The 13971-nt window shown below is 45.9% G+C and overlaps 1 protein-coding gene across 11 annotated transcripts in view; it reads right to left on the bottom strand.

Moving 5' to 3' along the window:
• Window positions 1-464: 464 nt before the first annotated feature.
• The window catches only part of HIVEP3 (HIVEP zinc finger 3), a 298262-nt gene continuing 284755 nt past the window's right edge, over window positions 465-13971 (bottom strand). For all 11 annotated transcript variants that reach the window (XM_084497409.1, XM_084497413.1, XM_084497414.1 and 8 more), the window contains 2 exons: window positions 9378-10438; window positions 465-6799 (listed from right to left, as the gene is read on the bottom strand). In XM_084497409.1, coding sequence (XP_084353535.1) covers window positions 5906-6799; window positions 9378-10438 — 1955 coding nt within the window. In that variant the 3' untranslated portion in view covers window positions 465-5905. The remainder of the gene's footprint in view (window positions 6800-9377; window positions 10439-13971) is intronic.

Genomic DNA, 13971 nt, shown 5'->3' with positions numbered 1-13971 from the left:
GGGCCAGGACAGTCGGATCAGGCCCTCCATGGGTTTGACACGGGCAGGACACAGCGAGGCGAATCGCCTCCAGAAGGACAGACACACCTGGGGAGAGGGGATGGTGGAGGGAGATGAGGAGGCACAGATGCTGTGCAGCATCCCAGGTTTGGGGGACACTGCTTAAAAAAAATCCAACCCAGTGCTGCTGATGCCCATCTGTGCACTGAGTTGGGACCAGCCTCTGCAGAGCATCCTCTGCATCACTCTGCTTCACTGCCCTGCACCACAAGGAGGGAATACTAAAAAACACATTTATGGTATTTCTGATGGGGCAGCTGGGGTGTTTCAGGGAGAGGGCTGGGGTGCGGGACCTGGAGCTTAGCAGGGGGTTATCCGAATTTGCCTCTGTTGTTTTACAGCCTGGGTCTCTGTCTGGGTTAAATAAAATGGAAATTAAAGACTGCCAGTCATGCAAGTAGTAATATGTTGGGATTTTAAAATTTATTCCAACATGCTATTTTTTTAAAAATATGCTCAGACTGAGCAGACAATCTGAGCTGTAGTAAAGGCAATATTATACTTGTAAAAACTTCTCATTCACAGTACAGATGTCATTTACAATAAGGGTCACAAACATCAAATACTGAGTATTTTTCTTCTTTTTTTTGTTTGTTTTTTTTTGTGTTTTTAAATTTTTTTGACTTTTTTTTTTTTTTTTTTACATCAGACTGTGCTTTTACCTGTTTTTTTTTCTTTTTTTTCCTTTTTTTTTTCTTTTTTCTTTTTTTTTTTTTTTCACTGATATAACCATACAGACATTGCAAGATGCAAGTGTAGAAACTGGAGTTAAAATAAAATTACAGGCAAAACTACCAAATTACATTGTACGCTGTACATATTTACAGTACCTTTTTTTGGAATGTATTGCCATTTTAAGAACATATAGAAACTTTCTACAGACTATTCCACTTACAGAATACATACACCTTTTAGAAAAAAAGGCAAATATTTATCTTACATGAAACCATGTATATTAAATTTGCGTACACATTATTATTATTATTATTTTTTACATTACATTTACTAAAGTGATCGTAAGTGCCATCATATCTCAGTAATGAAAACAGATTGGTTTTATGCCATCAGGACTGATTTTTTTTTTTTTTACTTTTTTTGTGTAAATAATTTACAATATGGTTTTATTTGTAAATACTGTGCAATAGATGGAAATACTAGGAAGAAAAAAAAAAAAAAGAAAGAAAAAAAGAAAAACACATGATGAAACCAAGTAAGCAAATTAAAAACTGTTGCAAAAACACCAGAAAAGGGCTAGATCAAATTGTCTACGATTTTGCATGGAAAATGGAATAATTTTAATGATTTCAGTGTGACCAAGTATATTGCTTGTTCAGATGCTATTTTTGTGGATTTGAAACAAAAAACAGGCAAAAGTGAAAGCTGGCTTAAGGGAAACCCAACCGATTTGCAGATCTTTTTGGTGGAAGTTAAGGAGATGTGATGGGAGGTGGCCAGGTGGGCCTAAAGTGGCTCCGATGGAGCTGATAGGCAATAATTCAAAGGATGCTTGGAGGAAGGATGCTTTACTCTGGTTGACTGCAAGGAGGGGTCAGGCACCCAAAATTTGTCCTCCTCCGTGGCCTCGATGGGGTTAAGTGAGAGCACTGGTGGGGACGGGAGGGTGGGTTTATCAGCCAGCCCCACTGAGGAGTGAGACCGTATAGACACCCGGGTTGGAAATGTCCCCCATTAGGAGCAGGTGACGGAATACATTTCCCAGTCGTAAGCCATAAAGTCAGAGCTACTTCATCATGACTTTTAAGAGTTTCCTGCTGCAGTTCCGGGGTATCCAGCCAACAACCTGTGACTAATTAGAGGTGACACAGACCTACTTCAAGGTACGGGGGCATTCGGGGAACCAGCTGCCCCCCTCTCCTCCCATGGTCTGCTCTGTCCTGCAAATCACTCTTTAATCTTGATAAAAGAAGCTAAATTTATGTTTAACTCTAAGAAAAAATACATTATTGAAACTCCTGAAACACATAGGCTCACATACAAGTGCACAGGCCAAGTTCTCCTTGCAAAATGATTTTTTGGATGCCAGAGTATCCATTTGCCATTGAGTACTTGCATTCATGGGCACTTCACAAGCAGCTTGCCAGGGATGGGAATATTGGAGCAGGGCTTTGGCTGACCCACCGGGCACAGAGGAGCAGGCAGTGGCCGTGTGCCTTCACTGACTATAAATTAAGAAGCTCTGCCAGAAGAAAAGCAGGAGATGTTATTTCCACCTGCTGATGAAAGGCAAAGGTTGGCCTTTGGTTTCTAATTTGCCTATTTGCATGATTAATAGATTCTTTTAAAAACAATACTGCTGCCTGCCTCTGCAAAGTGCCTGCACAGATATAAACTTATCCATCCCTGCAGCCCTTGCGGAAGGGAAACCCAAATTTGTCATCCCTATTTTGCAGACAGACCGGACACACAGAATTATATTAAAAGCTGTGACTTGCAGAAAGGTTTCACCAAGTGAGAAGCCGGCGGGTGCTTCAGGTAGGAAATGCAGCCATCAGGGATAGCTGGGTCTTCAGCCCCACCACAAATAAGGTGCAACTCGATGAAAGTAAGCGGAGCCACACCGCCGCTCTCCTTGGCTGAGTACGAGGCTGAGGGAATCCCCAAATTCAAGGTCACACTGTGATGGCACGGCAGGGATGGAGCAGCCCCCAGGGACGCCCGCCCTGCCCGCAGACGGAGATGCTGGTGCCGGCGCAGAGGAGGACGCCCTTTCTGTGGAGCTCTGAGCTGTCAGCGGGATAATTAGCCCTTAAATATCAATATATATATATATATATAATGATTCTTTTTGCCTATAATAGGCCATATTGCGCCTGTTAGGTATCGCATGAAGCACCATTTCACCCCAGCCAGAGCCTCCCCGCCGTGCCTGCAGCTGCTGCACTGGGAAGCTGAACCAGGTTGAGACTCAGCGTGGCTTTTTTTCGCCTTGCTCCTGAGTTTTCAGCTGTCCCCGCATGCACCCGCTCCATGGCTGCCATCGGTGGGTGCAGGATCAGAGTGGGGCATGATCCAGGGAGCATCTCACAGCTGCACGGTGTCGTCCTTCCTCTCCCCAGTTTTCAGCTGCACGCAAAGGCAGCCAGGCAATTGTGCCCTGTGCAGTGCCAGCTGTGACGCTCTGCAGCTGAGATGCAGAACGCTTCCACTCATCTTAAGTGTCTGGAAAAGCTTTAAAAAAATCATAAAAAATAAAATAACAATAAAACCACAAAAAGAACGCAATGGACTGAGTGGTTTCTGGATTCTGGTAGACTTTTTTTTTTCCCCCCTCTGTTCAGAAATGACGGAGGGGGAAAAAAAATAAAAAAGAAAAGAAAAACACAAAAAAAAACTACCTGTGCCAAGGATCAACAGGTCAAGGATTACAATACAGTTACAGAAAGAAACTGAGCAAATTTGATCTAGCCCAAAGCTCGTATCAAATACACCTAATGAAAACAGGATGCTGAGTGCACAATTGCTGCATTGTTTTTCTTTATGTACAGTCTCTCTCTCTATATATATATGTATATATATTTTTAAAAAATTAAATACAAAAAGCTACCTTGGAATAATGTTAAGAGTGTGACAAGGGCAAAGTGGGGAAAAAGTGGCAGAAGCCAGGAAATTCAAACCTGGCGCTGGACTTGGAGGGATAGATGGTAACCAGGGCTGCTCACCACAACCAGGGCTGAGCAGCCTGCTCCAAGGCATCTCAGTACTAAGCACACACTCAAACGCTATTAAAACAAGGAGGATTTAAGCTGGTGCTTAGGAGTTTCTCAGAGCAGAGATGCTGGGCTGAATTGAACTCATAGCCCTGGGATCTGGCTGGCTTTGAAAGCAGGACCAGCTTCCAGGCTGGGGGCCAGAGAGGGGTAGATGGGAAAAAGGGAAACTTAATAAAAGTGCTAATTAAGGTAGAAATGGGTTCTGGACATTGTTTTGGTCGGTGTCACAGCCTTAATGTTATTTCCATGATATCTTCTTTTGTACTTAATTCCCTTTACAAGAAAAGCAAAAAAAAATAAAAATTAAAATCACAGATTATTAAAAAAACTATAGTATTTGCCCATGAAACGGGAACAGTTCGTAGCTCATCAAGTCTGTCAAGGAAATATGTTCTCATTCAGGGTTTTCTTTGATTTATTTTTTTTTTTAATTTTATTTTTTTTAATTTTTTTAAAAAAGTGTATTACGTACCCGATAACCTGGAACAGCTCTGAAAGAAGAAAGAACTGGTCCACTGGTTAAATATTTTTATCATCTTCTTTTTTTTTTTTTTTTATTTTGTTAAAATAAAATAAAATAAAAGGTTTGTACAGATTCCATTACATAGACCAGAAAACCCTCTGAAGTAGTAAAGAGCCTGCTATCTGCTAGGGCAAACATGTATCGAAGATTTGTATTTTAAAAAGCATGTTGACGTGACGGAGAGGAATGGCTCCATCGGGTCTCTCTGTATTTGGTATCGCATCTATTGGCAGTAGAGGCCATTGCTCTGCCACAGATGGTCAGAGTGAAAAATTTGCTCTGGAAAAAGTTACCGTGCATGCTGGACAAGCCAACTGCAAACATTAACCGCTCAGTGTTGTAACTTTTTCTTCCAAAACACCAAAAAAGGGCTCATCTGCGCAATAAGGGCTACATCTGTGATATTCTGTTTAAATAAATAAATACAAATAAAATCGGGCACAGTAAGTCAGGAGTTACAGAGCAGAGCACAAACACCTCCGGCAACCCTAAAGCTCAGCAAAGCAAAACCAGCCCGGGCTGAGCAGGGATGGGATGGAGGGAGTTCGTCCATGACTTAAAAACTATGGAGGAAAAACAGTCACAAGGCTGAGCGTTTACTGCCACCCTTAAAGCAAGGCTGGGCATTTACAGAGGGCTTCCAGAGCCCAGAACAGAGCTCTCAGGCACACGCAGGACTATGCCGGGCGATGCCGGGTGTGGGATGGCAGGATTAAAGCAAGCAGGAGGCCAGTCCTGGCACCGGGGTTACATTCGATACATTCCTACGTTCTTGCAGTAAAATCTTTGAAGAAGAACTTCTTTTTTTTTCTTTTTTCCTTTTTTTTCCTTTTTTTTTTTTTTTTTTTTAAATGTGTGTGTCCCTTTTTTAAAAAGTGCTTTGATGGGTTCTGCAGGAGGGAGAGATGCTCACGATTATTTTTTATTTTTGAGTGAAAAATTCTCTCACGGGGAACAAACCTCCCCCTCCTCGAGGAAGTGCTAGTTTCATTTACAAGTTCAGGGTAAACACATTTTTCAAATGTAAAGCAGTCTCAATTGTTTAAAGCACAACCATAGGCAATCAGAGGGATGCAAGAAAAAAAAAAAACAAGCACTTTGCGAGAATTAAATAAAGCATATAATAAATATGAATCATAAACTTCTGTACACAGGAGCAAGGGTTTGGTTTTCTTTTTAATCATTTAATCAATATAAAAAAAGTTTTTTTGTTTTTGTTTTCAGTGCATCTTCTTCCTCTTAAAATGCTTAACCCTTTCCTTTCTGCATCTCTCAGGCCCATAATAACGCACACCTAAATGGCAAAAAAGACAAGGTCTAACAAACCCCCTTCCAAAAAACTCTAAAAAAATATTCACAGCCTCAAACATTTTTGTACATTTCAAGCAACAAAAGGTATAGAAAAAGGCACAAGTAACTGCATACATGTGGAGATAATACCAGACTGGGACAAAGAAAACCAGGAATCTTCCATGGGTTTGGTCGTTCACTAGAGTGCTTCTTATAGCGATGATTATACTAAAGGAAATAGTGTTGAAAATGTCTGTTGATTTTACATAGGAAGCCTAAAGGTGGAACAGATGGTGGAGGCTTAAGTACTTCCCGTGTTTTCATCCACCTTTTTTTGAGTTTGACCTAAATCTGCGTGCTCTAGGTGTGGACTGCTCTTCCTGGAGGTTCCCCCTGGGCGGCTGGGCTCTCCGGAGAGGTTTCTCCTCCGGACGGACAACGGGTGGGCGTGCAGATGGCTGGCAGAGGGCTCTGAGAGGCAGCCAGTGCTGCTGCTCCGGTCCAACGGCTGGGCAGGGAGATCTGAGATGAAAGTGCAGGATGATTCCAAAGAAGTGCTTGAGCTGCCACATTGCTTCTCGCCTGGTTTTTTCAAGGGGTCGGCCCCACTCGTCGAAGGCTTTGGAGAGTGCTCGTCGTTTGTGCTGGGGCTGGCTGGGGATGCCGAGCAGCCCGCCTGCTCAGTGTGGCTGGACTCGGCGAATGCTTTTACCCTGTATTCCTCCTGGTCTGTCTTTTGCTGAAGCTCACTAGTCCTCATTTTCTCTTCCAAGTAACTGCTGCTTGTGGGCTCTGGGGACAGCGTGTATTTAGAAACTTTTGCAACCGGGGAGACAGATGCCGATGACGGCTCCTGTGGGACCTGCGGTTCCTCGTCCCTCTCGGGAGCCTGGCTGAATTCCACGAAACCACTGCCACCAGATGCAAAGTATCCCCCTTGCAAGGACACGACTGAGCTGGGCACCAAGCTGGGATGGGTGCTTGGCCTTGCCTGGACCATCTGGATGCCCCCAATGGGAATCATGGGGTACGGGGTCCTCGCGAGCTGCTGTGAATGCAATGGGAGGTGGCTGAAGACATTCTCTTCCCCTCGGCTGGGAGCGTGGACGTGTATTTCATGAGGTGCCTGCAAGGGTCTGGAGCAGACGGGCTGCGTGACGCCAGGTGAGCATGTTGGGCTTCTCGGTTCTATCTTCTGCACCAGACAGGGAAGAAGAAACAGCCAAATCAGTGCAATGAACATGTTACAGCACTAGCATCATTAATGGTCATTATAAGGATAGATTTGGTTAACATTTAATTTTAATTTGGAGGGAGATCGATCAACTGAGGGAGGCTCAGGACTCCAAACCCTTAAGGAGCAAGAGAGCCCGTGGCATTTGCCTTCTGGGTACACGAATGCACAGTCTGTTAGGGCACAGACCGAGGGCTTTGGTTCAGGCTTGGCTCTTTATCAGAGTGGCCTCTGAAACCCCAGCAGAGGATGCCAGCATTCCCAGCATCCTCGGATCCCTTTTGGTACATGGATTTTCTCAGCATCCAGAACAATATTAACAGTTTTTATTGCATTTTACTAAAGCAACATTACATCCTTACAGCTGCTAATTGCAAGGACGCTTTGGACTGAGGGAGAGAGCATGAACAAAAAGCACACCCAACAGTGTGGTCCCCACCACCACCCTCATGGTGTGGTCTGTAGAAATCAAGGGTTAAGACCCTACCAATTTACCTTTTCCTCTTTCTCTCCCGGTGCTTCACATAGTTTCCTAATGTACATCATGGAGAGATATGTGGCTAAACAGAAATGGATTAATTAGTGATGAGCTTATAACTAAACCCCTAAACAGGACTCCCAAGAAGAAGAAGCAACAGAAACTGAAATAAACTGTCCATTAAGATGGGGTTATATGATTTGAGGATTCACCAGAGGGCAAATCTATGGAACTGTGGAGAATTGACAGACCCTTAGAGCTGGACCTCTATGAAGAGGTGGCAGAGGAAGGCAGCAAAAGAGAGATGGAGAGAGAAAGCAAGAGCCACAGAAGATAGAGATTACTTGGCCAGCAGTTACAAAACCAAATGCTTCCTAAATGTCACTTATCCACACGGTCTTGGCAGAATCACTGTAAGGGTGCTGGGAAACCCAAACCAAATCCTCTCACTGGTGAAACAGCCATCAGGAGGTGGGGCTACCTGCAGTAGGAGCCAGTGGGAAAAGACATGGCCATGGTGAGACCTGATGCGCAGACGTGGACAAAAGCCTTACACTCAAGCTAAGCTCAGTTCATCTTTAAGTTTCCAAGTGATGGACACCATTACCATAAAGGACACTGAGCTCCTTGTGGGTATCCAACAAATCCAGCTCTGATCTTTCCGCCTCTTGTGGCCTTAACAGGAATGTAATTTTGCAATGAAAGCCTAGCTGTCCATATCAGCAATGAGAGGAAAGTTTCCCATTTGTGTCTTTATAATTGCTATGGAAAGAAGCAACAAAGGTGTGTTTGGGTGTGTAAGAGGAGCAGGACAATGGAGGAATAGGTATGTGGGTGAGAGCATAAGTAACAAGATGGGAAGGGGCAGATAAGCAGGGGTAGGTACTGCATTCTCCCAATGTGGACTAGAGAGGTTAGAGGATTTGCTACAACCAGTAGCGGTGGGCAGTTTTCCTGACAGAGATGGTTTATAGCTGAAGAACTGGGGTTTCCACAGCCCTGAGATTCACCAGACAGTTAATCAAAAGGGAAGGGAAACAGCATTAAAGTAGGCAAAAGCTTTAGCCTAAAACATCTGATGGCCTCTAGGAAGGTAAGGCAAGCACTCATAGTGGAAAGCACAAGGAAGGCAGCACCAAAAGAGGGAACGTTGTCAAAGACACAGGAGAAACGCACACTGGGCTGCGTGGCTTTTCTGGGGAAGACCTGGGTCAGCATCTGCCATGACCGGTCCTCCGAGGGCTGGATAAAGGCCTCTCTCTTCCCAGGGCAGGCCCTAAGGGCTCGAGTGTCTCCTCACACCAGTTTCACAGCAGAGCAACTCCAGCAACTGGATCTCATGTTCATCAGCATAAATTACAGGAGAGCCAGGCACATCAGCAGAAATGGGAGATCTCTTAACGTTCCACCAAACCCGACGTCTAATTTGCCTGTAGCAGTGGGAGGAACATGTAATTTTCCTTTACCCATAGGATTTGATATGTCCAGCAGAGAGATTAAATGATTTTCTGGACCCAGTGGGAAGCACCTCTCTGTGCTGAAGAGAGAAGTGAGATGAAATCAGAGATGTCCAAACAAACATTTATCAGCAGTTAATCTAACAGAGGTGGCTAGACATCCACATAGCCCAGGAGTCTGCAACAGGGCGTAAGACCCTTGGCTAGCCCAAATCTGGTTCAGGTCACTGACCACGGAAAAGTGGGTAGAGCTTCACCCAAACTGGTGAAATCTAAGAAATAGGTCTGAAATTCCCAGGGAAAAAGTCTCTTTGTGACGATTTCAGACATTTTTAAGTGGACATCCTTACTGCTTGCTTTGGGAGGAAAAGCAAGAACAGCTTGGTTCAGGGAGAGTAGAAAGCCCCTTGGAAAAGGGAAAACTTTATTTGTCCCTTCTAAGGGGACCAGAGCAGCATGTGCAGAACATGTTGTGGTCCACTGCCACTCTTCCCTGGGTTATCTGCGACATCACAGTTACAGACACTATGCACTTCTGCATTGCAAGGTTCAGTAAAAAACATACCAGAGAACGTATTAGAGGGCAAGAGGGGCTTGAACTTACCAGCTTGGACTCATAGAGCTGTACATTTTTGCCAAAGAACCTGTGAGGTAGAGGCATTGAAGATAATATTCCATGCTGGGCTTGATATGAGCTTTGAACTTTGTCATCTGCTGCTAATTTGCTCGTACCAGGCAAGTCCTCTTTCCCAGGGGATGGATACCTAGGTGACTCTGAACAGCCTGGGGGCATGCTTTTCTTCAGCGATAAATATCTGACTGATGACATCTCTCTGCTCGGAGACGAGTGCCTCACAGGGAAGACATCCCCTTCTGGTGGAAGGTATGTTCTTGGGGACAACTCTCTTCTGGGGGAAAGATGCCTGCTGGGTGACAGCTCAAGTCTTGGTGACACACATCTCAGGGGAGATGCATCCCTCCTGGGAGAGACGCGCTGGCAAGGAGACAACCCTCTCCCTGGAGACAGGCACCTTAGAGAAGACAGTTCTCCTGTTGGTGAGAACTGTTTCGGTGAAGTTTCATTTTTGGTTAACAGGTGCTTTCTGGCTAGCATTGGTCTGCTGCTGCCACCACCTCTGCCAGAGTCTTGGCTTGGAGACCACCTTTTTCTCGGAGAGGTGTCTTTTGAGGTTGACAGGTCCATAGCTAAGGACATCTGCGGCCTTGTGACAGACTCCCTTTCAGCAGAAGCCAATTGTTCAGTGGAAGTCAAAGCTGGTCTGTGGAGACTCAAGAAGCTGTGGCACACAGCAATGTCACTGCTGTCTGCTGACCACTTGGTTTCCAGCCCAGAGGAGGAGGCCTGCTGGCCTTCACCTACTTTTTGGCTGCTGGAAACAGTTTCTTGGGCTAAGGACAATGCTGTTTCAGTGCCTTCCTCTTGAGAAGATGGAGAGCCACCTAAAGAGTGCATTGGTGGGCCAGTATGTTTGCCTTCTGGCAACTTTAAAGGTGGCTCATCTTGGCTCTCCTCTTCCTCCTCATCTTCATCATCTTCATTGTCATCATCATCGTCAGATTCCTCTAGGTCTGAAAACTGATGTTCCTCGATAGGCTCAGATCCCTCCCGCCCCTCAGAGTCCTGGAATAGGTCTTCACTGGTTCCTGCAGAGATGGGCAGACACAAAACACAGAATATAAGACACACAAACAGACACAGGCTGGTTTTGTGCTGAATCCGCTCAAAAGTTCTAATGGGACAAGAGCAGGCAGGACCCAGTTATTTCCTAGATCTAGTTATCTCATACTTCAGAGCCTGCAGCCTTGCCCTCTCTTCCAGTTCTGCTCCTGATAGTCCCAGCACCTTCACTGCTTTGAGCTCAGTGAATCTCACCACTGGGACCATCTCCTCTGCCCAAATTTTGGCTTCAGCCGTTGCTCTGCCATAGGCCCCTGCTTCTGCCATACACCATCACACAGCCTGGCTACCTTTCTCCAGGAACAAAAAACAAGTTCTGGCTAGATTAGGAGAACAGCAGCACTATCATCCTTTGATATTCTTTTTACAGCTATTTGTTGTAATGGTGCCCACAAAATGTCTACAGCTGCTAAAGCACAGGAAGGCTGCTGGGATGACAGCTCCCATCTTCCATGTGTTGGGCCTTGTCCTATCTAGATAACATGACATTTAAAGATTAGCAAGACAGGTTTTTATTAAAAATGCAAACAACAGTGCTGAAAGAACCTCCGTGGTTTTTCCCAATTGTGATGCAGACATGTCTATGGAAAGCCTCACATCGTGATGCTTTGATAATTAGAGTCTGTAAACAGAGTGGAGTATATAGAAAGCAAATTCCAAAGAATTTGAAACTTATCTGCCTGTATGTATAAAATACAGTATCTCTCTTCTACTTGAAGAACCAGCAGAAGCTTTCTGAGATGAGCACCAAGCTTGCAAGCAGATTGCTGCTGGCTCACCCTCTGCTCTGCGCAGAGAAAACCTGCATTTTCCCATGCCAGATGTGCAGTGGATGCTAGAAAAATGAAAGCTCAGCCTGAAGAGGTCCATCGGGAACAGCCACTGGATGTCACTGTAGCTCAACAAAATTGTGCTGTCAGGAGGCTTTTCTCAAGTTTCCACTGCTCTGGAGGGGCTAAGAAAACACCAATTTCTCGAACTCTGCATGAGCCGAGCACCAAGGCGATGGGTGCCATACTGATGGGACATGCTTGCTCCCTGCTTTGCAAGGGGAGAGCCTAGCTGCTGCTTTGACACCTGCACGGAGCCAGGCAGCTAACTGCAGCACTGCTGGCTTCTCCTCCCCATCAGTTCATCCTAGGACGCTGCTCCTCCTCCAATGGACACTGACACAGTTTTCCATGTAGGGCTGCCATCAGCAAGACGAGCCAGAAGGGAAACTCAGCAGAGTTAATGCAGAGGCTGGACCACACCTGCTTGCAGCAGGCAGGGTGGCTTTCAGAAGGCAACATGGCCACACAGGGAGAAGTCCCTGTGATCTGTGGATAAATGCCTAATTCAGTTTACTTTGAATAACGGGGCCTTACCTGTAAATGTTCACGAACTATTTGGCTACCCTCTGACCCTAGTGGAACAAGGCATGTATTTAGCAGCTCTCCACCAAGAGGCTGGCTTGCATTGTGCAATGCTTGTATAATGATGGTGTTTGCTGGACCCAGGATCCAGCAGCGGGTTATTTGCAAACTCCCAAAGGAACTGACTTCAGAACAAATATTATTCCAAAAGACTCATTCTCCCGGCTCTGGGGTGAACTGTGCACATTTCTTGCCTGGAAAGGGAATGTATCTCACCACCAGAGCTACGAGCTAGTCCCTGCCTCTGGCTTGGGGGGCTGATATCTGTGGGCGTACGGATGGACAGACAGCTCCAGCCTCAGCCCCTGCTGCATGGTGTCAGGCCTGGAGAGCCTTCTCCTGTGTGGTCTCCTTTTTTTTGGCCCCAGTCACAGTACAGACAGGCGCTGGCCAGGACAGACAGCAAGGTCAGAAGGACAGAGTGAGGGAAACGTGAAGCCGGTTGCGCATTGGGACACTGTTTGCATTTCCCACAGAGGGAAGGGCTTGGTGAGTCCCGAGACATCCCAAAGGGACTTTGCTTTGGCCTCCTAACATGCTCCATTTGGGCAGAGAGCTCAGGCCTGAACCAGCAGCCCTGGCAACTTGCAACACAGGAGCATTTTGCTGAGCTGATGGGGAGAGGAAGGACATGGCAGGAGAAGACAGGGGTTGGTGGTGGGGAGAGGGACAGAGGCAAAACATGCCCCAATAATGCCTTTGAGGGCTTCTGCACACCATCTCATTAAGTTTGTGTTATCCTTGTGGTATTCCACCAAACTGGTACAGTCACACCAAGCAAAACCAGTGCAACAGTGAAGAATTATGCTCCAATCTCCTTTTATAGTAACACCCCTTTCTTTCCCCTGCCCCTTAAATAGAAATCAAAACAATCAAGTGAAATACAGCTTGAGTTTAAAATAATCCAGGGAGCTTTAGGAACTGCTGCTCCCTCCCTGCCTGCCCCCGAAGGAGAGTGCAGCAGTATTCCCGCACATGTAAATAGCCTCTTTTTTTTTTTTTTTTTTCTTTGCTTTTTTAATTAAACTACTCATTGCTAGGCTCTGTTCTGAGCCTCTTCAGGAAGAAGAGAGACGATAGTGTGTGTTTACACAGGGGAGGCTATTTCCAACCCACTACACTGAGAGCAGGGGATGCGCAACACAGCTGCGAACTCTGATTTCTCATGCACCATTTCTGCATTCTTTTCTCATCCATCTACATACCCTCAACTATTACAGTACCAAATACAATCTTCTGACCTTCCCGTTGGCTGTTTTATTTAGTATTTACTTGACATTTATGAGCAACAGGCCTCCTGACTCATGAGGCAGAATATATGAAATTTCAGCAGAAGTCCAGTGTTAGCTTTAACCAGGTGAAAAAGAAAATGGAAGAGAAAGGAAATGCTCCTCTGACACTGTGCCTTCCCAATTTCACCTTTCTGCATTCCTTCCTGGCAGACTGTCCCCTTTACACAAACACAAATGGTCTTCATCAATGGGAGGAAATGGGGACTGTATATTTTTCGTAATTCTAAAATTACATGGGTTGCTTGCATAATGCAATACAGTCCAGACAGCGCAACGCATTCCAGCAAGCTGCCGCACAGCCAACAGCAACACGGCGAGAGAAGTCCTCTCTGAAAGCTCGTGGGCTCCCATCCTTCTGCAGCCTCCGCAGGACCTTCCCTCAGTGGGCTTAGCAGGTGTCCAACAACCACATGCTCAGCCACAATTAGCGAGCAGTGATTTAACAATGGCCAAACAGAAGTCCCCCAGCTGACAGTCCCAACATTTCTGCTGAGCACCCTCCCAGCCGACCCGCAGCCACACAGCTGACCGTACCTGGGCTGTACCTTTAGTCCTCCCCTCGCAGCGAGGCCAAAGGCTGGGACCAGCTCATCCTCCTCACCTGCCAGCCCTCTGTTTTCACAAGCTCCTGTTGGCTCACAGCCTGGTCTGGCTTTTGCACTGCTCCATGCACTGCTATTAACCATGTGTGAGCCTGGGACGCACGACTGAACGAAACGATGAATGCAAGCATTCCCCCCGACCCACTAAGTGGGCCCTTGTGGTTCTGTCCTCAGAAGCCTGCAATTATGT

Source organism: Aythya ferina, assembly GCF_964211825.1.
Source record: "Aythya ferina genome assembly, chromosome: 24".
Classification (NCBI taxonomy): domain Eukaryota; kingdom Metazoa; phylum Chordata; class Aves; order Anseriformes; family Anatidae; genus Aythya; species Aythya ferina.
This window is presented reverse-complemented; position numbering and strand designations above follow the sequence as displayed.